The 24,286-nt window shown below is 41.5% G+C and overlaps 2 protein-coding genes across 5 annotated transcripts; one reads left to right on the top strand and one right to left on the bottom strand.

The window, feature by feature from the left end:
* Positions 1 to 27: 27 nt before the first annotated feature.
* ift122 (intraflagellar transport 122 homolog (Chlamydomonas)) lies at positions 28 to 20,833 on the bottom strand. 3 transcript variants are annotated; one of them, XM_029435780.1, is made up of 29 exons: positions 20,639 to 20,833; positions 19,399 to 19,465; positions 19,224 to 19,308; positions 19,060 to 19,138; positions 18,890 to 18,966; positions 18,712 to 18,778; positions 18,476 to 18,622; positions 17,734 to 17,809; positions 16,639 to 16,830; positions 16,110 to 16,248; positions 15,487 to 15,689; positions 14,357 to 14,494; positions 13,966 to 14,130; positions 13,532 to 13,729; positions 13,114 to 13,254; positions 12,784 to 12,837; positions 11,910 to 12,071; positions 10,825 to 10,991; positions 9,612 to 9,783; positions 8,320 to 8,422; positions 6,348 to 6,488; positions 6,152 to 6,252; positions 4,482 to 4,582; positions 3,214 to 3,379; positions 2,964 to 3,081; positions 2,741 to 2,869; positions 2,066 to 2,142; positions 1,778 to 1,942; positions 28 to 629 (listed from the first exon to the last, which is right to left on the bottom strand). In XM_029435780.1, exons 1-29 carry the CDS (start codon positions 20,680 to 20,682, stop codon positions 543 to 545), a joined length of 3,561 nt encoding a protein of 1,186 aa, XP_029291640.1. In that variant the 5' UTR covers positions 20,683 to 20,833; the 3' UTR covers positions 28 to 542. The 3 variants fall into 3 exon arrangements, with proteins under 3 accessions (XP_029291640.1, XP_029291642.1, XP_029291643.1); XM_029435782.1 differs by having other exon boundaries at positions 6,152 to 6,249; positions 20,639 to 20,832; XM_029435783.1 differs by lacking the exon at positions 20,639 to 20,833 and adding an exon at positions 19,866 to 19,907.
* Positions 20,650 to 24,121, top strand: mbd4 (methyl-CpG binding domain protein 4). Of its 2 annotated transcripts, none has more exons than XM_029435811.1 (8): positions 20,650 to 20,944; positions 21,252 to 21,509; positions 21,619 to 22,268; positions 23,001 to 23,066; positions 23,182 to 23,316; positions 23,407 to 23,556; positions 23,711 to 23,814; positions 23,912 to 24,121. In XM_029435811.1, exons 2-8 carry the CDS (start codon positions 21,337 to 21,339, stop codon positions 23,984 to 23,986), a joined length of 1,353 nt encoding a protein of 450 aa, XP_029291671.1. In that variant the 5' UTR covers positions 20,650 to 20,944; positions 21,252 to 21,336; the 3' UTR covers positions 23,987 to 24,121. The 2 variants fall into 2 exon arrangements, with proteins under 2 accessions (XP_029291671.1, XP_029291670.1); XM_029435810.1 differs by having other exon boundaries at positions 20,651 to 20,944; positions 21,257 to 21,509.
* Positions 24,122 to 24,286: the final 165 nt, after the last annotated feature.

Raw genomic sequence — 24,286 nt, 5'->3', positions numbered from 1 at the left:
TAATATCATTAAGAAAACCCAGAGTAATAAAAAGTACCAAAAATATTTTATTGAAAAGGTTTGTTTTTTTTCCCTTTGTAACAATATAAAAAATACATTCTCGTAACTAAACAACAGACGACATGTCCTATACGGTTATAAAACATATTCCGTATACAAGCCTGTGGAATGCATTTATAGGCATCTGCTCTTCTACACAACAAATACATGTTTTCTATTAGGTTAAAATAGTGTTTTTTAAATAAATGTGTTCTTTACACTGTACACCCATGTTGCCTTTTAAGTGATGACAGATCAATGTAATCTGATCCTAATAATCCGATTGGGTTGATTGGCTGATGGTGCACTTTTCTTACACTCTCTAATGACCAACACACAAACACTACAGGTATTACTGAGAGAGCTTAAGGAATAGCATGCAACACGCTAACAGTACCTGGAAGATAAATAGATGTCTATGTATATTACAGTGCAAAAAGAATAATGATGAAATGTCAGAAAATCAACTGCATGTCTGCAACATTTAAATGTTTTCAAGTAGATCAGTTTGGTTCATCGATGGGTCTGCGACAGTAAGGACAGCAGCTGTGCTGAAGCACCAGCAGCTCATAATCCTCACTGTGAAACATCTAAGAGGAAATACAAAAATAGGAACTTCAGAACAAACAGATCTGAAAAGAAATGTTAACTATATGAGCATACGGAAGCCGTGAGAGGCAAGTGTTAACTCCTGTGTTTATGACTTATGAACAGGGGGGGAAAACATTATATTTCCTACATTTCTGAAATTACATTTGTTTTGCCTGTAAAACAGGAGGACAACATTTACCAGGTGAATTTTTGTTCAATTCAAATTCAAAATTCAAAGTGTTTTCTTGTTGTAATACTAATTCTGTCCACAAGAAGCTGAAGTGCGCCATATGTGAACCATATGTTCTAAATAAAAAATGTTTTTTAGCCATAAGAAAGACATGACATTAAAGTTACATACCTTGCTACCACACAGTATAAATACCTTGTCTTAAGAGAGTGCATGGAGAAATTGAAACTCGCCTATAAGAAAACATAAATGTTTTAGTCCCATTTAGAACATGGGGCAGTGGTCAAGTGGCAACCTCCGGGTCTGAAAAGGGAAGCCAATGTGGAAGTGCCTTAAACTTGCATTCTCACTAATATCCAGCAGGGGGCGACTCCACTGGGTGCCAAAAGAAGTCCGTATGTATAAGTCTGAGAAAATGACCCGACTTCTTACCTCAGTAAACATTTTCCTGACAAGTTTATGGTCTCAATCGCTAGTTGCATGTCTTATTCTATACAGCAAGAGGTTAATTTAGTATATATATTTAGTATATATATATATATAGTAAATAGACGATAAAGCAATATATGCTTCAGGGTGCGGCTAACATAGCGTTTTCCAGTTTAGTTAAGAACTTTAACCCTTTCAGTGTCTCTCTTTTAGTTGCAAAAGTCTTAAAATCTGCAGTTCACAAAACAATGGGTGAGGTCACAGTGACGATGTCCACTTTTTATATAGAAGTTTATGGTAGTGGTGGACGTCAGCCTCTTGTGGTTGAGTATTACAATTACAAAAAATATGTCAACTGTTCTTAAGTCTTAAACACAGGAGAGAAAACTTTTTAGACAAGAATTAGAAACTCAATCACCAAAATGTTTTTTTCTCACTTGCCTCTCAGGGCTTCCGTACAGCCAACATGAAGCTTCATCTGTGGTTCACACCAGGTTCTACTCGCCATGTGTCTTATAAATGCTGTACCTTGAAGCAGGTGGGGCACATGGTGATGCTCACATCGGGCAGCAGGGAGCGGAAGTATTCCCATTTGAGCGGCCTGGGCCAGCGTTTGATTAGGACGTCCCTCCTGCTCATGGAGCGCAGCACCGAACAACTCACCTTGACGGGGACAAAGGTCGAGCCCCCCTGCTGTTTGGACACACACACGAACACATCCACATTCTATTATGGACCCCGTTCATCGACCCGCTCCAGCTGGTTAGCCCAGCAGGTGGAATATTAAATCGCCTCATCTCGTCTGTCCTTTCTTACCTCAAAGCTCATTTTGGCTGTAAATGGGTCTTCCTCTGCATCATCCAAACCATCATCCATCCTCAAAGCCTGCAGCTCTGATTGGCGTTATTGAGAACAAATAGCTCAAGCAATGCACACATTTCAACATCATATTTTATTTGTCATGGGTTTTCTGTAATTATATATTTTCAAGACAGGAAGAACCCTTATAAAATGATCCCTCTGAGACTATTCTAAAAGTGAGTGTGTTCAAAATGCCGATCAGTCGTGCCTGTCAGTCAAGTCATGACTGTGGAAGAACAGAGCAGACCTCAGTGCCCTTGAGTGTCTGCCGGCTAATGCAGGTTAATCCCTGCACTGGGGCTGTGGCTACGGCTCTTGGAGGGTTAGTGTCATTAAGATGAGACAGGAGAGCCTCGCTAACCTTATTAGCTCAAGGGCTAAGATGACTTAGCTCTGACAGCTTACCCACCAGCACAGAATCGAGGCCAACGCAGACTAAACAGCTTCTTAGAACTGTCACAAGGCGGAGGAGAGTCACATGCTTCATTTTGAAGAGCTGTGCAGTGTGTAAGGGCAGAGATGCAGCCTTTCAGGACCAGCAGAGTGAGGAGTTAATAATTCATACAAAGAATGTGAGTCATCTGTTACTCTGTGTGTGTGTTTATATGCAGCTACATAATCAAAGGATACCACCGTTGTCCATATCCTTCCAGCGTGCATCACTCTCATCCGTGTGAGGAACTTCTAAGTCAATCAGAGAGACAGCCTCTTCATCACTGATGCCCTCCTCCAGGTAGAACTGCACCAGAGGCAACACCTCTGTACACAAGGAGATCCGCTGCATTACCATTACAAACACAAATGGAGTCCCGTCTGGCAAATGCTGCACACCATGTGTTCGTATGTCACTGACCATATGATGAAGCCGAGTAGATGAAAGGCTGCCTGCAGTTGATGCACACGCTCCCCTGGTTGTTCAGTAGGGGGTTGTTGGTGGAGCAGCGGTAGCACATCATGCCCTCAATAAGGTCCTGCGGTAAACACATGGAAGTTTAACCAACACACTCAAGAGCACAGGGCGGCGGTAACTACTCAAATAATTAAGAGTATTTAAGAACTATTTGAATACACCAGCATGTACATGCAACTCTTTAAAAACACACCTCGCTGTCGTGAAACGGTTTGGAGCGAATGGTGAGGCTGCCCAGTTCTATGGACTCCTGGAAGCGCGAGGGAATGTGCAGCTCCTGGAGTTTCTCGTAGGAATACCTGGCAAGCTTATATGCACCCAGTCTTCGACTCTGCTTGGCCAACGCATACAAGGTGTTACTGAGAAGAAGATTAAGGAAAACTAATGTGGGAGGAACAGCTGGAACAAGGACGTTGATTTCTAGATATCTTCTTCCAAGTTGTGGAAACATTTAGATTGTTGTGCATTTATAAATAGATATAACTGTGCAGTGTATTCCCTCATTTCTAAAAAAAAACTTGAGATGAGTAGAACAAGAGCCATGCTGAGCCAGCAACATTGGCTGAACGCCAAGTTGGAAGTAATACCTTGGTGCGTGTGCCTGTTTTTGTGTTTTGAGTTGTGGAAATGGTTGCTTATTTGTATTTGTATGGAGAGAAAGTGCTGTTCTCCTAACAATCAGAGAGGGGGAACGACAGGTCAATGAGATGCAGCTGCAAAAGCGCCACGTTGGCACTTCTCCACCACCTAAAACTTAACACCACTCCTCTCCTTTCCTCTCCACTGAGCTACTCTCCAGCTCCACCCACACACCCAGTTCTGTTCCACGGCTGGGGCTGTTGATAAATGAGCGTCCTGCTATTGTGAAGCTTGTTTAGTGCAGCCTTTCTGTGACAGTGTGTTTAATTGTTCAAACCAAGTCCACTGCATCCCGGCTAGGTCTATAAATCTAAGTTCAAAGTTTTTGGAACACCTTAGTTTCACCTCAGGATCCCAGCTGCTCGGCTGCTTTCCTCCTCAACGGCTGGGCCTTCCTCCCTCATGCTCTGCCTTCACTGTGTGGGACTTCATGGATTTGTCTGTGTGGCTGTGTGAGTATTATTTCAAATTAAAGCGCATTATTTAGTGTGTTTATGTATGTTTGCGTATGCACAAAGTTGACTAATCCAAGCATTTGTTAAGATAACGGAGAATGTGCCTCTTGCTGGCACCTTCTCCTCCTCCCCATCAACACCTCTTTCACTTCTCTCAGCAGCAGCATGTTTTCCTCAACTCTTCCGTTTTTTCTCTGCTTCCATCTCTTCTCCGCCACTTTATCATCACCGTCTCTGCCAGTCTCGATTGGCATGTCTGTTCTTGAGAGTTTTCCCAGAGAGGAAGGGTCCAACAATACTTTCTTCTAAAAATATTTGCTTGATATCGAACGCTGTGTTTGGACAACTTTCTCAAATGGAAGGATACACTTTAGAAATGCCTGGTGGAATGTCCTTGGTGAGGTTGTTCAGAAGGAACCTGCAGATGTTGAAGAGTGTCTCTGGCATGTGGGAACTGAAGGGTTCATCCTGGAGATAAAAAACAGTTTGCAAAAATATGTATTAATATTTGGGTGGCTTACATTGATTTAAAACCTCCACTTCTCCTACTCCCCTGCTGAATTGTTTCATATTGTAGTCTGGTCTAAAACCCTTTATAGTGCCTCATCCCAACACATAGTGCCCCACTCACTATTTAGAGGTGAAGCAATCACTAACAGCCCTTTATCCCAAAAGATAATTGATATATATAGTGCCTGCCCAGGAGAGTTAAGGTGAGATATAGAGGTTTCCTGCTCTGGTCTGGATCACAGCGATGCCTCTCCATTGCAGAGCTGTGACCAGCAGAACGCTGAAACAACAAACGGAGGACACTGACACAGGCCAGGTCACCCATGAGTGCTCATAGCCAGAGATTGCTCGTTTGTAAGTAGGTTAGGGCTGGGAGCGTGGAGAAGACCACTGTCGAAGAAGTCATCATGATCAATCAAACAACTGGTTACCATGGTGAACGGGATCAGAGAGGTCTCAGGAAGTGAACCATTTTGCCTGTTGCATAAAAAAGGGCATGTCTATCTCTATGAGCAGTTATGTGTAGCATGCTCATCAGAAATGTTCTGTCAGTCAACCTTTAAGTAAAACCTTAACCTTTAGGCGGGTAATGTATTTTATATGTGTTGAAATACTCTACATCCCGACTGTAATTACAGTTCAGTCAAGAAATGAAATGCTCTGACAAAAAAAAAAAAAAACATCTGGTATTTGTGGGTGTCGCAGGACTGTAGAACTGCCTGTCAATCTACCAGCCTGCCTGCGCACACTCTGCCCGTGCACTAACTGCGCGTCGCCGGAGTCTTCCACAAGCTGCGAGATTGACAGCTGTCAGTACTAACAATAGCCATGTTTGTTGTTTACGTTCATCATGATCACTTTGGGGGAATGGCTTTGGAGGGAGGCCTGAAGGGACCGGCTGTAAGTGTTGCTGTCATTTGCCAACTTTTTCCCTAGATATAGCGTCTTGCTAGTGCTGCTAGCTTCTTTCATTGGAAAAGAGATGCAACACTGATCTGGGTTTTTTGGTTGGATAATAAATAAATAAAAAAATCTAGTTTACTCTTCTTGCTTCTCCAATGTTACCTTCCCAAACTTTAATAAAAGGTGGTTTCTGATTACTGCAAGGTGATTAAATTCCCTTTCAGTAATCTCCACCTGAACACAACACCCTTTACCTAACAACCTCTGCGCATGTTTTCATTTGTCCTTTACCCCGAGTCTCTTTTTTTGGGATTGACATAATCTTGCAGAGCCAGACCTCCTCCTTGTCAAACCCACAGCGGTCTCGAGAAATTGGAGTACAAAAGTTGATTAAAAAGAGGGCAGAAACGGAGTGGGCTGTCAGTATACTTCAAGTTAAAATTATATTAGGAACATGAATGTGTTTGTACCCAAACAGAAACCTAACCACATAGCAGGTACTGTTTCCAGCGCTTTCGACCTGACAGCCAATCATATGGCTGCCTCCTGATTTCTAAGGCCTCCCCCCACTTTTGTCTGGTCTGGCTATGAAAGATTAGGGTTGACAAAGTATCACATTCTCACCGTGTAGCGTTGAATGGAGCGATAGACGTGGTAGAGCTCGGCAAGATGCTGAAAACGCTCAAACTTCTTTAGCATTTCATCCCTCTGGTCTTCGCTTTCTGCTTCAGACAAACATACACGGACGGACCAACAATGATTAGTAGGAAACAATGAATGCATCAAGCTTTACAGTACAAACAATAAGAATGGGTCTCACCTCTAGCGATGTCCAGACACTGCATAGATAGCATCCAGTAATAGTACCCTGCATCGTTGAACCTGTTCTCCACCACTGCATTGTGGGTAAGCTGCTCGAGGACTTTAACTGCTTCGTTCTGTCGCCCTGCCTTGTGAAATGCTTGTGAAAGAAAGAAAGAAGTTGCTATTGATGGATTGTTATGATGTGCCCAGCTGCCAATCTAAGACATCCTCCACTATTGATTGATTGATTGTTGGGGTGACATCTTTGCCAAGTTTTCATTGTTGTGGTGTTTTTGCAATTTACTTTCCTGATATTATTTCACAACCAAACACTAGGCTAAGTGTTATAACTTTTTAGTTTGATTAGAAAGTGCTTTCTAATTTTTAAATACAGCTTTACAGCGGTGTTGCCTCTCCGGTCCCGTTTGGCAAAGATTTTAAAAACAGACATACAACATAGCTTTCAAGAACTTGTATCATATCAATAAAAATACAAAAGCGAGCGTGTGTGTTTATGAAAAGTGTAGGTCAAAACTTAAATGTCTGATGCACACTCAACAGGATGCATTAATAGTCACACATCTGGAAAGAATCACCCCCGATTAGCAATTTTTTACGATTGGGTTATTATATTACAGAATTTCACTGCACCTAAAAAACGCACACACGACAAAGTTTTCTTAATTTTTCCACACGTAATAGCTAATAACTAGTTTGCTCCTTAATATCATACACCAAAGCACTTTGACTTTAAAGCCTTAACAAACATGTGTGCTATTCTTCATGTTCCTATAAGCGGGTAATTAGAAGCAGCTTTAGGGAGTCGACCCCACCGGTGACCCTGCCCCTGCAACCACAGTGGGGGTCGGGACATATTAGTGGCAAATATTTATCAGACTACCTAACGGGATAAAAAACCAGATTCAGCTGCTGTTGATTAATGTTAGGAAGTAACACCCATTCCTTCCTCCTTACAGAAACACAAAACACAAGCTGGCAAAGATCCAGAGCGCAGCAGTCGTTCCCAACACTTTCACGCCAAAGCTCCCAAACAAGTACACTTTTGTGTTGCAAAAGTTAATTCACATGACAGAGACAACTGTAACCTCAATCACCGACGTGTATTTTGCCACGTGTAATCAAGTTTATATCATAAAATTGATTACACTTTGTAAAACGGTCAGCTTTATATTTAAACGAGGTGAATTTAGCTTTTTCAATTAAGACTAAATTGGAGTGATCCAATGTGCAGTTTTAGCAAGAGTGTGAACGAATGAACTAAGAAATATGACAACTATTGAAAGGTATCGTCAAACTAAAGACACTGGTTAATGAAAAGCATCTAGCATCAAACAGCTTTGAGGTGTCGGCCTGGTGTTAACTATTTCAAAGTTGTCATTGAGAAGTACCAGCGCGGTGGACAGGAGACAGGCCGCAATCTTAGACTCAAAAACAATCACTAGTAACACAATACTGTATGACAGCCTGCCTAAAATACACACAATCAGCAAATAAGCATGACCATAAGCAAGCTCCAATACAATCAGGCCTGTTCAGTCATGAGTTCCATGGCGAGACAGGCAGAGGAAGATTATGTAGAAGAAGAAATATGCCTGCTGAGATCATAATTATAAATCTATGAGCTGATTATAACTATGGTTACAGTTGGTAATCATCATCAGAGCTGCTTGTAGTACTGGTGATTAGAGGCATGCATGCATGTCATTCAGTTAACAGGCAGCTCTGCTGCTCTGCTCCAGCAAAGAGGATCATGTTTTACAGTGAATCTCGAGGAAGTAGGGAAAATGTCTGCGTCTAGAGCTGGCCGGGCTTTATCACTTCCATATGTAAACATTGGCTGTGGATGTTCACTGAAATAATCCTGGAAATGTGCATTTATATAAAAAAAAAAAAAAAAAAAAAAAAAAAGACTGATTGTAATACACTGGAGCGTCCTAAATAGGCTGACCAAAAGGTAAAAGATTTACCTTTTTGCGCCTCCTCAAAGCGGTCGTTCTCAGCCAACCACTGAGCATAAGGCACATAGACATCATTTTTGAACTGGGGGTGCTTCTCCACCAGTGAGAAGGCCTGAGAAATGGACAGGTGAGAACAAAGAAGAGAGATGTAACGCAGTATATGTGATAAGTTGACAGATTGTACTATATAGAGAACAGCGTCAGACTGCCCTGAGTAATTACAACTGAACTTGATTGGGGACATACGACTTACCACACATTTAGAAAAACACACATTACTTCCAGTCAAAACATTGCAATACAGCATTATTAATGAGTTAAGAGCAAAGTAAAGTGTATGAGCCAAGTTGATTTCACACTCAATTAGAACTACAACTGCAGCTCTTACGCCGTTTGAATAACAGGGTATAAAGAGCTGTTGAAGTGCTCTAATGACACAAAGTGCCCGTCACAGTGACTGATTAATCTAAATGTCCTGCAGCAAAACTGGAGCCAAGAAACACACACTAGTCATCTCATACAGTAACAACTGCAAGACAGTAAAGAGTCTGTGTCTGTATCCCAGGGCTGTGAGCCCAAAGTCATTTAAAGAAATCCCAGGTTGAGGAGAAGAGCGGGAGCAGTGAATAGCATCCATACGGCCAATTTTCTAACTCTGTTACTCTGTCCCGTCTTGGTGTCCACCTCCCCCAGTGAAGCACATAAAGCCTAACAGTTCTTCTCTCAGCCTCTGCCTCGCTCTCTCTTTTTCTCTCTGAGGATCAAATAAATATCCAGGAAAACCATGCGATCGTGATTTGATGTTCTGTTTTTAGCTCGTCTGTTTCAGATGCCAATTCACCAATGTGCATCTCTGTAACTCGATTAAAGGCCGCATATTGAATAAAGAAATGCAAAAAAAAAATCTTGTTTGAGGATTTTTGATTGGAAGCAGAATGGTGCTTTAAGTATTGTTCAGTGCGAAGAGTGTTTTGTGGTTCTCATTCACTAAAAGCTGAATGATTAGCACGTGTGTGTGTGTGTGTGTGTGTGTGTGTGTGTGTGTGTGTGTGTGTGTGTGTGTGTGTGTGTGTTGTTTAAGTGTGTCAGTGTAAGAAATCATTGTCTTATTGTTAGCGTTTGGCTGTGGTGACTTGAACATCCAGTGGTTTATGATATGGGTTTCTGAGTACCACAGCAGTTTATTTAGCACAGTCCTATGTGGTTCACATTGTATTTATGCGACTGTCTTAGGGGACTCTATATATAAGTCATGATGAGCGGAGCAGGTGTGCCTCCTGTGTGTATTAATAATGTCAGACCTCTTCCCAGTGCCGGGTTTCCACATGCAGCTGCACTAGAGCCTGCAAGTCTCCCATCTTGGAATAAGTCTCTGAGGCATAGCCATGGTGCTTCTGCCTCTTGAAGTAGAATGCACACTTTGCCAGCGGTTCACGTTCGGCTTTGTCCAATTTACGAGCGATGTCAATCAGCCTGGATGAGAGGAGAGAGGAATAAGCACACACGGAGAGGGTAAGCGCAGTTAAACCTTTACATGGGGGTCCGTTGTATTAAATGATGCTCATGAGCCCAAAAAAAAGAATATGAACCAGTCAGGGTCACTAGCTGAAAGGGATTGAGGTTAAAGTGTTTTAACTGTGTTCAGCTGCAGTGTTTATAGTGCTGACCCACTGGTAGCACCACAGGAGACTCGCACCATGCAGATAATAGGTCGGATGGAGTCAGAGGGGAGTTCTGATATGAACACCAGACAACTGGCTTATCAGTGTGCCTCACACCCCTCATTCCCACTAGTACGCATGTATGAGTGAACGTTAACAGGAAGGTAATACTTCCCTATGTACTTTCTTAGCCATCATAGCTTTCAGTCAGCATATCATATATCCCTGGACCATGATTGCCAAAACTTAAGATTCAAGGTGAGCACAGAGGAAGTTTCCTCCCACAGCAGATGAACGTGAACACAGCCTTGTAGCCTACAAGATCTGCAAATACAACTGTCTGCACATGAGGGTCAAACATCCAAGTAGAGTAAGAAATATAAGCAACACATATTTTTGAATTGAGAGCAACTTGAACCCATAGAATGAGGAGTAAAATACGATGATTGAAGCATCTCGATGGCTTAGTTGATGGCTAAGTATGCATCTGTATCAGATTCAAACTTGGCGTTAAGGATTTAAATCTACATCAGGGTTTAAATGGGGCCCTTTGTATGTTGCTTCTGTCTGTTCTTCCACTAATGTTAGAGTATTCAATTAATGTCTAGAAACCTTGGAAGTCAAAAGAGTGCGAGTTCCACTACAGACAGTATAATAAGCACATTAAGACAACATTACTGCCTTTTGTGTAGTAATGGACAAGTGCTTAAAGTATATTGGATTACATTTTAGATTTGGGGAAATCACACACACAAATCTAAAAAGGCAGTTTAGAAAAGGTTAAACAGGAATAACAGTGTATGTTATGGTGGAGGACAGATCTAGAATGTTTCATACAATGAGTGACACCTACATGTCTGCCCAGCTGTGTTCCCCTATAATGTCTATGGCTTTGAGATGTTCTCCTGCTGACAGGTACATCTCCGCTGCTGCCCGGGGCTCCTTGCTGCTCTTAGCCCAGTCTGCCTGCTTGGTCATCAGGATCCGAGAGCTCTTAGGGTCTGTCGCTCCAAGAAAATCCTGCAAGAAGACACACAGTCATTTCACACAGTTACAAACTCACTAACATAGCAATTGATAACTGGGAAATCCACATCAACACTGATGATAAGCGAGGAATGTTTGTAACACAGTTAATCTGAAAGGAGAGCAAGAGAAGTCCAGTTCAGACAGCCAGAACCATGTGGGTCAAGGCCAAAACGAGAGGAAGAGAGTCACACAAACAGCAGGCGGCTAGCCCTCCGGTGTCCATCCCACCTAAAACAAACAGCCTGTAGGAGCAGATGGTCACACAGCCACATAAATATACAGCAGCCACATCAAACACACATACAATCTGATACATACGCACACAGAAATACACATGAACAAGTCTTAGCTGTGTCATAGCTGTATCTGCTCCAGCAATGGGAATGTAATGCTGACGATCAAAGTGCCCCCTCACCCCATATGTAAACATAATAAAACATGAATTTGTCTCAACTCCAACTGACCTCCTCATCAAAGTATCAACTTAAAAGCAGATGCTCGCCTTATTTCTCTCCATTTGTGCTCCATTTACAATGCTAACTATGTGTGTAATTTACCCTTGTGTTGTGCTGGGATATGTCTGTATAAGTGTGGTGTGTGTGTGTGTGTGTGTGTGTGTGTGTGTGTGTGTGTGTGTGTGTGTGTGTGTGTGTGTGTGTGTGTGTGTACTGATCAGATGATATATTTGGAGATTCCAGTGATATACGAGGAGATGAAAGACAGACGGTAAAGGGCGGCCGTTTGAACACAGTGCAGGGCCCCAACTTGGCATAAGTGCACACGATGAGGAAAAACATATGTTCTACACCCTAAAAACATGCAGCGCTTTCCAGGTTGTTCTGTCCATAGTGATATGTTATATGTTGTACATGCATGTGTGTGTTTTTATCAAATCGATGATTCAATCACCTTGGCATACTCGAACATGCGCAGGTCCGTGTACATGCTCAGGGCTCTGGATTCATGGCCAGTACGTTTGTAAAGCTTGGCTGCCTCGTGGAATTTCCCCTGGTAGGCAAAGACGTCTGCCAGGAACAGCTCATTGTCGCTCTCACCCCGCTTCTTCCGCTCCTGCAAATCAGTCAACACAAACACTGGCATGTGTGCATAGATAAACACGCGCATGAATGTATACACACTGACACACACACACACAACACGTGTGTTCACTCACACACACTGAGTCAAAAAACACAGAAGGCCCTCAAATCTATTGGCTTGCTGGATGCAATCACTTTTGAACACACTAAACTCTTACACAATCAGTTATAACGAAATTAGAGAACAAATAAAATGTTGATGGAATACATTAAAAGAATATTTAATATCACTGAAAACAAGCACACTTTCAAAGAAGTCTTTCAAAGTGTGCTTCCCCCTTTTCAAAAGTGTGAAGAGCAGAAACCTTCTCCTGGCACTGGCCAAGTTGAAACAGACTTTTCTCTGCTCTGTCAAGGAACATGTGTGTGCTTTGCTGTGTGTATATATTTGCTTGGGTGTGTGTGTGTGTGTGTGTGTGTGTGTGTGTGTGTGTGTGTGTGTGTGTGTATTGGTCCCGAGGAGGTCGTTGAGGATACAGGTTCCTCTCTTGTTCAAAAGATTTTTAATCAAAGCCTTGCAATTAAATGTTGACCATAGACATTGTGAATGACCTAGTGTCCCCCGAAGCCTTATCTAAATGTAATGACGTCGGCTCTCATTGGAGCAAAAATTCTGCAAACAAAAAACAAACTTGGCTTCAATAATGAAGGATTTTCCCCCCTTTCTTAAGAGTAGGTATTACCTCAATGCTATTGATGAGCTCCAGGTATCGCAGGTCTCTGATTCTGATGAAGGCCTGAAAGTAGTAAGACAAGAAATCATTTAGAGGAAGGTCTCTGAGAACCTGGTGTTTTAGGTTTTCTTTTGCAGTACCAGCTTCTTCAAAATTCTGCCTCAAAGATTTAATGTGAATATTAGTTTACATCTGTTGCCTGGGTAATGTACGGTACATGCTGTAGATGAGTGCTGAGTGTATGCAGATGACATAAAGCCTAAGAGTAAGGTTAAGGTAAAAGCAAGGTACATTTGGATAAAAGTAGTAAAATGAGGAGTTCGTTTGTGTCTGACTCGCCTTCTTGGCGGTGTCAAAGTCAAGTCCCTCCAGTGCATCTGTCGCTAAATCCCTCCAGTCACTGTCTGTCACACCCAGACAGGCTATCTGGTAGGCCTCCTTAAACATCTTCCGCTCCAGGTACTGGTACATGGGAGCTGACTGGGCAGAGCAACAACACTATTGTCAAAAGCATTACAAACGTTACATTGTGAAAAATGCAGCAAACTAATCAATAAATAAGAAGAGGACCACCAACAAAATGATAGCTTAAGAGTATGTACCTTATATCTGTGTCAATAACTGAATATAAAAACAAAAAATATCATGATATTTAAGACTGACCATTGGCAATCGTGTGCTTTCATTTCTACATTATGACCACATGGAACATCGTCACTGCCTCAAGACGAGGGCGGGCTGACAAAATACTACACACCTGAGGCACCTCCACAGCAGACATGGAATAGACGTGAAGACAGAAGATCTTAGATCCGTTGTAGCCGACCATAAAGCCTTGCATCTTCTGCTGGTGTACAGGGAAGTTGCTCGCCTTGATGTTAAGGTAGCCATTGCCAGAGAAGCACAGCATGTCTTCACACTGAGTGTTCCAAGCTACGCTGTTAGCATTAGGCTCCTACAGGGAGTGCAAAGCAAAAGAGAGGAGGCAGGTAAGGGAGGGTAGGGGGGAAATTGGGTCTAGTGGTGACAGACAGGAGCACATGAGTAAGATGTGTACCTGTACCTAATGCAAATTATTACACATACACGTTTCCATTTTATTCCATCACATTGCACTGCTGGAAATAATTTTAAAATATGCCAGGTTAGGTTCTTCCATCATACCCATAACCCTCTCCTCTGACTGCTGACCTGAAAAAGCAGTTCTTTACTGTTGATGTCATACACTAGGAGAGTGTTGTGCTCATCCACCACAGCTAGTTTATTGCGGGAGGCGCTCATGTCGAGGCAGCGCACTGAAGTTGACAGCTTCAGCAGAGTGATGGGAAACAGGTTGTCAACAAATATCTTCAGGATCTACATCACAAAAACAACAAGCAGAACAAAAATCTGATTAAAACATCAGAACTAAAGCTAGTTGTAATAAATGTAAACCCTATAATAAAAAGGAAGACATATTCAATACACATACAAATAAATCTCGTCTTAAGAAGAAAGCTTTTTCTTTTATGTTGACAGTCAGTGGACTACCAGCATTTCTAAGGTTACTTAATGTGGGAATGCATTTCCTCAAAATACTCACAGCTCCATTCTTTAACCCCACTAGTAGACCCTCTCTGCCTTGCGGCCCACCAATCACTTTGATGTAGCGAATTAGAGACTCCATCACCCATTCTTTTTCCCTGACACTGGTGAAAGACAGACACTGGAGCCTCTTCTCCTGCACAAGAGCAGAGTGGGAAAGGTGAGACCACAATTACATTGAACACATAAAACACAGACTGGTTCAGTATGATCAAATTATACCGTTGTAATTACTTCACACTGTTAATCTCACCCGTACCTTATTTAAACACACGTTTACATTTCTAACTAATCTTAGCATGTGGCTCTTTTAAACACTGCTAAGTGTAGCTCAACATCAGAAAGCAATGCTATAAAGATAAACAATTATGTGATTTGACACATATATACACAGCCCATACGAACACAGCTCATTTATATGGTCTAAAAAATGTCTCAGGCATGGAACACAGGCATGCCTGTTAGAGAGAGAGAGAGAGAGAGAGATCTGAAGCACCTCTGTCACACACACACAGATTTAAAAGGAAATAACCTCTGTGTTATGGCTGCTCCTCCTCCCTATCAGCCTCTGTCAAACACATAGAGACAAGAAGCAGAGAGGAACCCCGAGAGACACCCACTGGTTCAACACACTGCGGTCCATCCCCTTCATTCAACTGTCTTACTTTATCACGTTTGAAGAGGGTTAAGAAGGGGAGAGAGACAGAGCCTGCAGAACACATGCACAGCTGGAGCCTTTTTCAAACTAGGCAGAAACATCTGGAAAACCAGCAATTTCATGATGATATTATCATTTTTCTCTGGGCTGTTTGGGGTAGTGTTGAATGGCTAAACACTGATGATTCACACTGCTTACATCATGATAATAGTGCTCAAATGTCTCTACGGCCTCTTGCGCAATCTGTCAAGTGTGCATTAGTGTAATTTACAAAGAAACAGTGTCACTTCAGGTCAGCAAAGTTTTGTCTGAGAAACATAACTTAAGGAAAACTGTTTGTCTCATTACGTGAGGAAAGACCCAACACACAAACAGGCTGTAGGAAAAAGCAAGCAAGACATTTTAAGTAAGCACATTTGAATTATGAGCATTATACTGCACGATTACGACGGGACTACATCTCTTCTGACCTGACACAGGATGATATGCTGGGAGCAGACCACCAGCAAGTTGCATTCAAACTTCCTGCAAATTTTCTCCTTGGTCCGGTAGTGCATGTCTGAGGAGTCATCTGAATTGAGCTCATAGATGAGGATCTTCTCGGGCAGCTGGATAGCAAGACGGTTTCTGTAGATGGCGATCTTCTTCACCAGCTCACGGCACTTTATCCTCACTAGGGAAAGAAGGAAATGAAGGAAGAGAGCGGTCATATTAGGAGGGAAAGTTGTATTATCTTAGCTAATGCATCCTGTTGAATTAGTTTTTTTCAGGGCTGATTGTTACAACCCAGCTGTGCTGTCATGCTGCTCTTCCTTGTGTGTGTGTAAAAAAATAATAATAATAATAAAAAATATAAAAATATATATTTATATAAATAAATGCAATCCTTGTATATGAATTTTAAAATGAGTTATCCACCATTTGAAAAACCCTTACAAAGTAGTAATTGGATGAATGTTGATAGGACAGATATGGTTGATATGAAAAATTACAAATACATTAAAAAAAGGTATTGGTGAAGTTTATCTCATTGGCATCATAATAGGTCCTCTATTATAAAACTCAATATCCTGTTGCTGAAGCAAAAGAGCACCTTTTTGTTCAGTGATGAGGTGCTGGACAATGACATCAGTCATGCTGTCCCTATAAGCATAGCGATCCTTGTAGAGGCCGTGAACTGTACTGAAGATAAGTTGGTAGCAGGCGATGGTCCCATCCTGGCAGCCCAACACCTAGATAAGAGATAACAATGTAGCAGTACATCCTATTAACACCTCTAAGAAAAGACTGAGAGTGGGAAACTGTTCCTGTTGTTAAAGCATCTACACAGTAGAACTGAGACAAACTGCCAACAGCAGATTCTCTATTTTATGCTCCATCACTTTAAGTTAAATACAGTGAAAGGAAAAGTTGCTATGGTGTTTGCTGCTAAATAAAATGTCTTGTGTAGCTAAATCCGATCAAGAACATGTTTCAAATGCAGACTGGCACTCTGAATATAAGGTCTGAGCTTTATCAGTGGTTTTCATTACAATGTTCTACCCCTCGTCTTTGACACGCACTATTATTTAAGGGTAGGGATAACTTCTCCAGACATATGGCTTCACAGGTTGTGGACCCACCACAAAGTTGGAATCAGGCTTAACCCGGCACGTCCACACCCAGGCGTTCTGCTCTCCAATGGTGCCGAGCCGCACGCCATCTTTAGTGTAGAGGGAGGCCTGTTTATCAGAGCCCCCCATGACTATATACTCGCCCTTGGAGAAGTAGCTGACGCAACAAGGGTCATAGATGAGAGTCCTGTCTTTTCCAATCTGAGAGAGACAAAGACAGAAGAGGAATAAAAGCAATATTTCTCATATTCAGTACCCGGGGGGGCCTGGGCCAACACCTCCCACTGTCTGGGTCGACACACATCAAAGTCCACAGTACAACCGTCCCTTTGAGTGTTTGATGGAAAGGTAGACACAACTGTTTTTGTCTGATTCAAACAACCCCTATTGTATTAATGTTCAAAGACCATTTGCACAACACATGAGTCCCTCAACTCTGTGCATCTGTTTCTCCTCACTGTGGAAAAAAGCTGGCCAACAATCCAAACTTATTTTTCTTTCACTGCAAACAATTCCCAGTGCTGTAATAAAAAACGGAATGTTCACTTAAATAGATAAATAGGCCGATGACAATATATGAGCCAAGGCAAAACGGCAGAGTAATGAACAGTGCATATTTGTCTATAATTACGGTACTGCCCACAGGGAATTTAGGAGGAAGGAGGGACAGTGAGGGGGGCCATTAAAGCAGAGCAGGATCACTTCCAATGTACTGTTATGGTTTCAATAGAGCCTGACAGTCTGATTACAACAGGAAACACAGGTCTTAAACACTGTAAAGCGTTCCCAATACCATATATGTTGGAAACGAGTTTTCTTGTTTATTATAGCTGAAGCAAGTGATAGCACATACATTCAGCAGTTAAGCGTTTCAAAGTGCTATTCATCTTATGGTATTTCCCAAGCAAAGTAATGAGACTGCCTATATTTATTCATCTAAACGTCATGTTAAACAGTTTGAAGAGGCAGAGGAGAAATCATTTGTTTGAGTAAGACTCTGTATACTGTACATTATATGTACATTGCCATGTCATCATGTTGGTTGTACTTAGGCATACCATATGGTATTTTTGGATTGTTATTCCATAGGCCTGTGGTATTCACCTGCTTTCCACTGAGCTGATAGAAGGACAGCTTCTGACCCCAGTCTGCAACAGCAAGAATGTCATTGTGCTCATCCCTGTGAAAATACAACAAAAAGTACTTTAGGCATAAGTACATATGTCAACATATTGTGCTGACGAGGCTTTGGTTGTTTAGGAAATGATGACGTGGTGTTGATAAAAGCAGAGAGGCCACCCTTCAGCTAGTGGACAAATGGTCAAGTCCTTTCCCATAACAATTAAATAAAATACTGAATCCCTCGCAATTTAAGAGACACTATTCCCTGGCTGACCTCAAGCTCTGACCTCCCTGTGATGACCATGTTTATAACATCTTGTTATTGTCTCTCATCACTGCCCTATTTAACCTTCCTCCTGCACATTTTCATCTTCTCTGTGGCCCTTTTCCTTCAATTAACCTGTTCTGCAGTCCTCTGTCAGGGCTACAGCTGTACTCCTGACTTTGGTTGTATAGGGCATCAAAGAACTTAGACAGCTGCTCCAAGGAATCACATTCCTCTACCTCGCAGAAAAAGTTCCAATACTCCCTGGTTGACCACTGCCACCTGCTGGCCCTACACGAGCTATTTACATCAAATGCAACATACTCTCGATAGCACATCACTACTTAAACTTGTGGAGACATGGATGAGTGAGGCATTACATTGAATAAATTGGTGAAGTTAAAATATCGTGCTATTTTGTCCTACAATCTTATGCAGCAATAATTGAATAAGACTAACTTAGATGGGTTCCAGGCTATGGACCAGATAGGAGAAGAGGAGCCTCCTGGACGCTCTATCTTGACTTTCTCCTCTCCGTTCTTGTTCCGAATGCTCACCACTCCATTCATCATGCCAAGGGCAAGGTACTGGCCATCGTTTGTCCACCTTCAATCAAATGAAACCCTTCAACATTAAAGTGTCACATTACAAGTGCACGTATGATGTGGACAGATATAACAACAGACTTCACTTACCCACAACATGTTATTTTGCTGCTCACTTTATGTTTGTTCACAGATTTTTGCTCTGGGGACCACAGACCTAAAAATAAATATAAAAAAAGGTACTCAGATGTCCAGTGAGCCATGGGGGCAAATATTTCTAGGTTTATAATATAAAATCCATATGGACTTAAACTCATGGTGCACTTACCAAAGTCACCAGTAGAGCAGGAGGCAAGTTGGTGAGTGACAGGGTTGTAGGCAACACACTGGATAGAGTCATTGTGACTAAAGGAAAAAGAACAAATAAAATAAATATAAAATAATACACACTGCAGAGGGTGAATTAATAATGCATTGATGAGTTAAAGTGACACTTACGTATATTTTAAAATACCCTCCAGTTTAGACGTCCAGATGATGATGCTTTTGTCTGCTGACCCTGAGGCAAACCTTTTACCTGCAGACAAATGCAGTAGTTAGTAAGACGCAGAGGACTGACATGATAAATTGTAGTGTACAAAAGGAACAATCCAGTGGTGTACCATCTTTAGCATAGGCCACACAGTACACTATGTCTTTGTGTCCTTTTAAAGGCTGGATAATAGCTCCATCTGCTACGTCATAAACCTGTAACACAAATACAATACATTACATGTAATAACAATGGATGCATTCTTTAGATATGTGCCTTGTCCATAGAGAACAGGAAAGCCTTACCAGGACACGAAGCCCTGCGGCAATGATGAGTTGGCTGCCATCTGGCTTGAAGGCAAGGTCATACACACTGCAAAAGAGAATAATAGACTTGTTTTTCATTTATTTACTTATTCTATTGATACTGATCATCCCTCACAGTTAAAGTCATATATTAAGGAAACATGTCAAACATTCATGGGTTCCAGCTTCTCGGATGTGAGGATTTGCTCGGTTTCTTTAATAATTGTAAACTGAATATCTTTGGATGTATCATTGGATTTTGGATAAGAAATTTGAAGATGTTGTGCTGTGGGAAATAAGCATTTTGTATGATTTTCTTTTACAGACAAAAGGGTTTATAGAATAATTGACAAAAATAATTGACAAATTGATCAATAATAAAAATGTGTTACCGTGTTTAATTAAAAATAGCAGTATGCCAAAAGAAGAATAAAATATCTTATCACAAGGTCCACTTATTTACGGACCTTTCAGTCAAACAGATGAAAGGCTGAAACCTCCACAAAACCCAACTAAAGAAGAAGAGGACCTTAATAATTGATACGTTTGTCAAATAATGAAACGACCATGATGTTATTCGATAGTAGTTGTAATCAGAGTTGAGGGGTCGTATGCTTGATCCATAGAGGTGTAGCCTCTTTAACTATATGGATGGGACCACACGTGTTACATATGAGCACTGATTATAGCGTCAATCACTGCTACGGAGGCCAACGCACTACAATTAGTGCGTCCTCAGAATTCATTAATAAAGCAAATAAAGTTATGTGTTTTTCTTTACAAAGCTGTTATCTCGGGTTCAGAGAGGTAACCTAGCATATATGCTACGCTAAGGTTATCATAACTTAAAATGTAACGTTTGGTCATTCACAACAAGCAATGATGTACAGCAATAACCTAATCAGACCTCACTTGGCGTTAACCGTTAATGAGAGCTGGTTAACTGTTAGCTTAACATTAGCTCAGCCCTAACTATATATTGTGCGAAAAAATAAAGCTGACAAGCTGCACTTTTGATAGAACAAATATGTTGCATGACAACTAAGATATAATAATCACAAACCAGCTTCAGAATCTCTGCCATATGTGAACGACAATCGAATTGCTGTGGGCTAATGCTAGCTAGCTAACACTAGTTTACATAGCAACCGCCGTTGCTAACCACCTAGCGTTACATCCCAGCATCGGGCCCAGGTTGACGGCGTAAACACATCGATTAAAAAAACATCGAGACTCTCACCATTGGTCACGAATAGTTTCCTTCCACGCTAAAACAGCTCTCATTGTAACCTTTTAACAGCAAAAAAGCACTGATGGGTTTCGTATCAACAGGTTGTTTGCTCGAGCTTTCATACTAAGCACAGTTTTCATGATTCGCTCTTACTGCGCAGACTCGGATCTGCTCGCTACTTCCTGTGTGTGCGAGGCAAGGCAAGGCAAGACACGCCTTGGGAGCCTGACTGCAATGTTGACATCGGAAAATATGCGGGAAGACAACACAGAGAGCATGAGGCTGCACTCCTGTGAGAAATGCAATGAGTTGGAGGTTTGTTAACAAATGTGTTGCTGCTTATCATGTCAACATCTGTTAGATCAATGCTATTTTAAATGGTGATACTTTACTACTTTATGTTACGCTGTATATATGTTATCCATATGTTGTTGTAATGATAGGCACGAAAGGACAGAGTAGTAGACTACTTTCTGAGGAACTGTTTTTTTTTTACCAGTTCTGTCAAACAGCGTAGCACTTTCAGTAAGAGACTGTTCCAGCTAGCTGTGACAATTACTGCAGCAGGAGGTCCTTTTTGGCAGCTGCCATCTCATTGTACAACCATTCTACTCTGTGTCAGAACAGGAGCCTCTGAAGGTGAAGCCTCACACTTCTCCCTAATGGACTAAATACTGAGACAAACATTCTCACACACACCTCCCAAAATGCATACTAGCTGTGATATCCAGCTGGAAACCAGTGAATACATAAATAACCAAAGTCACAATGACCAGGATGACTCATGCCACACTTCCACATTGCCCCATGGCTGGATCAGAGAGGTGAGGCAGCGGAAAGCAGGCAAGACAGCAGGCAAAATGGACGTCTACATTACAAGGTGGGTCATTGTTTTGTTTTTTTATCACACCTTGAACTATGACTAAATGCTTTGCAGATCCAGTTACTGTATATCAGTGTCTAATTGATTTTTCTCTCTGTTGTGCAAGTCCCCAAGGGCAGAAGTTCCGCTCAAGAGCATCCCTGCATGCTTTTCTCCTAAAAGATGGAGAAGAGAACCTAAACATAAACCTCTTTGATTTCACCGCATCCAAGGATAATGTAGTCACCACTTCGCAATTACTCCCCTCTCAAGAGAAACGGAGGAGAAGAAAGAAAAGACATGCAGGTGGACAGCAGGAGGCAACAGAAGCCGCAATAGAAATATTGAATTCCCCTCCTGATAAATCTATAAGGGCCACACCCTCCCTCAGAAGTGAAAATAAAGACAGAAAAATAAAAAGTGCGACGGTGAAGTGTTGCGTACAAGCTGCACCTTCAACCACAGACAAAGATGTCAAACTGCAAAAGAGCCCTCAAAGGTCGGGTCAGCTGAGAGAGAAGATACTCAGATTGACTCCTTCCAGTAACCAACAGCACACTCTCATTGTTAACAAGGAAGAAGAAGCAGACTCGTGGCCTTCTGTCCCGACTCTAAATGTTGAACCTGCTGAGAACGAGGATGAGGATGAGATACAGATTCACAGCAAAGGTGACAACAAGCTTAATTCTGAACTGGAGGCAGATGCTAAGGATGAGGAAGTGTTGTTACCTGACACCCCTGGTGGGAGCTGTACACCAGTGAGAGATTCCCAGAATAGTAAGTGTGATATGCAGTGTCTGACAGCTTGTAAAAGTAGCTGTTTGAGTTAGTGTTCTCTGGATCTACTCTTTTTTTTATCACTGATTTTAATTGCAGCATCTTATATAGTGCAGTGCAATCACTCCAATTTCACATTTTAACTTAAATAGTTTCTTTATCCAGTTTCCAGCTGGCCTCACATTTCTTCTTCACTTCCAGTTATGAATATATAAAAAAATCAAAAGAACCAATAAGTAACCGCAAAACTTCCATTTGAATTCCCACAAAGTATTTGAAAAAGCCCCCAACTGTGCCTCCCTACATTAATTTATTCTCCTTTTATAATTTCATGCATACAAATATTTGTGTGTGTGTGGTTGCGTTTCTGCATGTGTGTGTGTTTTAAGTTCTGCAAAGAGAAGAAAAAAAAGTATTAACATTATGGCTATCATATAAACCAAAATTGTGTGCGATAATATAAGTAAATCAAATATTAAATACGGAAATTCACTTAAAGGACACAAACAGCTGAGGTCAAAGGGAAAGAACAAAGGGAGGAAGGCAGCATATGGAGTAATTACTCCTGGGGGAAGGGGGAAGGGGGGGGTTCTTTCCAGGTGGGAGTGCTCTGCTATCCTCCCTGCCTCAAGTGATCATGTGACTTCCTTAAATGGGGACCTCTGACATTATGTGTCATAACAAATTAGTGTTTTGTTTTTTTATATACATAATTGTTTCCTGTCTGCCTAGAGTCCAAGAACGGGGAAGACAAACGGAAAACAAGCCCCTATTTTAGCAGGAAACCCCCCAGAGATGGTAATGTTAAAATGGTTAAGTTAATACACAAATCAAAAAGAAAGCTTGTGTATATTTGTATGTGAGATAAAGTAAACTCAACATTAAGGGAAACATGTACACTATCCGTACACAGGTCTTAGCCCACCCAGGAGGAAGGCCTTCAAGAAGTGGACACCCCCTCGCTCACCCTACAACCTCGTACAGGAAACCCTTTTCCACGACCCCTGGAAGCTCCTGGTAGCCACCATTTTTCTGAATAAGACCAGTGGTAAGATCCAACATGCACACATTTAATTTGCAACAGTACTAGTACCAACCAGGACTCAAATCTAGCCTTTCTCTTTTTACAATACTCCAGGCAAGATGGCCATACCTGTACTGTGGCAGTTCTTTGAGCGTTTCCCATCTGCAGAGGTGACCCGGGAGGCCGACTGGAAGCCCCTGTCTGAACTTATGAAGCCTCTTGGCTTGTATGAGCTTAGAGCCAAAACACTTATACGCTTCTCAGGTGAATGTGCTTGTCTTTTTTTATATGCGATGGGTTACAGTATCCAGTTCTGTCTGAAGTGTGTTAATGTTGTTACTATAGATTTGTAGACTCAAACTATATGAAGCAATATAAGTAGCCAGAAAAAGCTCACAATCCCTTTTCTCCTGTGTAGATGAATATCTAACTAAACAGTGGCGTTACCCCATCGAGTTGCATGGTATTGGGAAGTACGCCAACGACTCGTATAGGATCTTCTGTGTGGACGAGTGGAAAGAGGTCAGTCTAATCTCAACTGTGTTGTATTGCGTTAGTTTTGTAATGTTCATTAATGCCTATTCAGATGTTTTATTGCTTCTTTTTTTTATGTTAAAAGGTGAAACCTGAAGATCACATGTTAAACAAATACCACGCCTGGCTGTGGGAGAACCATGAAAGACTTGGAATCTGAAAACACAAAGTTTGAGGAACTGCAGGGAAGATCTGCTGTGGAAAAGACAATAAAACATAAACAATATTAGTATTATTATGAACGTGCATGTTGCATGTTAAACCTGAATCCCTTTTAAAATTATGCAGTGATATTACTTCTTTTTTAAGTTTTACTGAATAATAAAATGTTTTTAAGTGGATTTAAAGTTGAAATAAGTGCATTATTCCGTCTGTTCCATGTATTTATATGTAGATAAGATCCGGAGACATCATCCGACTGTATCTGCTTCGTCTGTTGTCACAGGCTAATAATCTTTGC

Source organism: Cottoperca gobio, chromosome 7 (assembly GCF_900634415.1).
Source record: "Cottoperca gobio chromosome 7, fCotGob3.1, whole genome shotgun sequence".
In the NCBI taxonomy this organism is placed as follows: domain Eukaryota; kingdom Metazoa; phylum Chordata; class Actinopteri; order Perciformes; family Bovichtidae; genus Cottoperca; species Cottoperca gobio.
The sequence above is the reverse complement of the archived record's forward strand: the minus strand, read 5'-3'. Positions and strand labels throughout refer to the sequence as shown.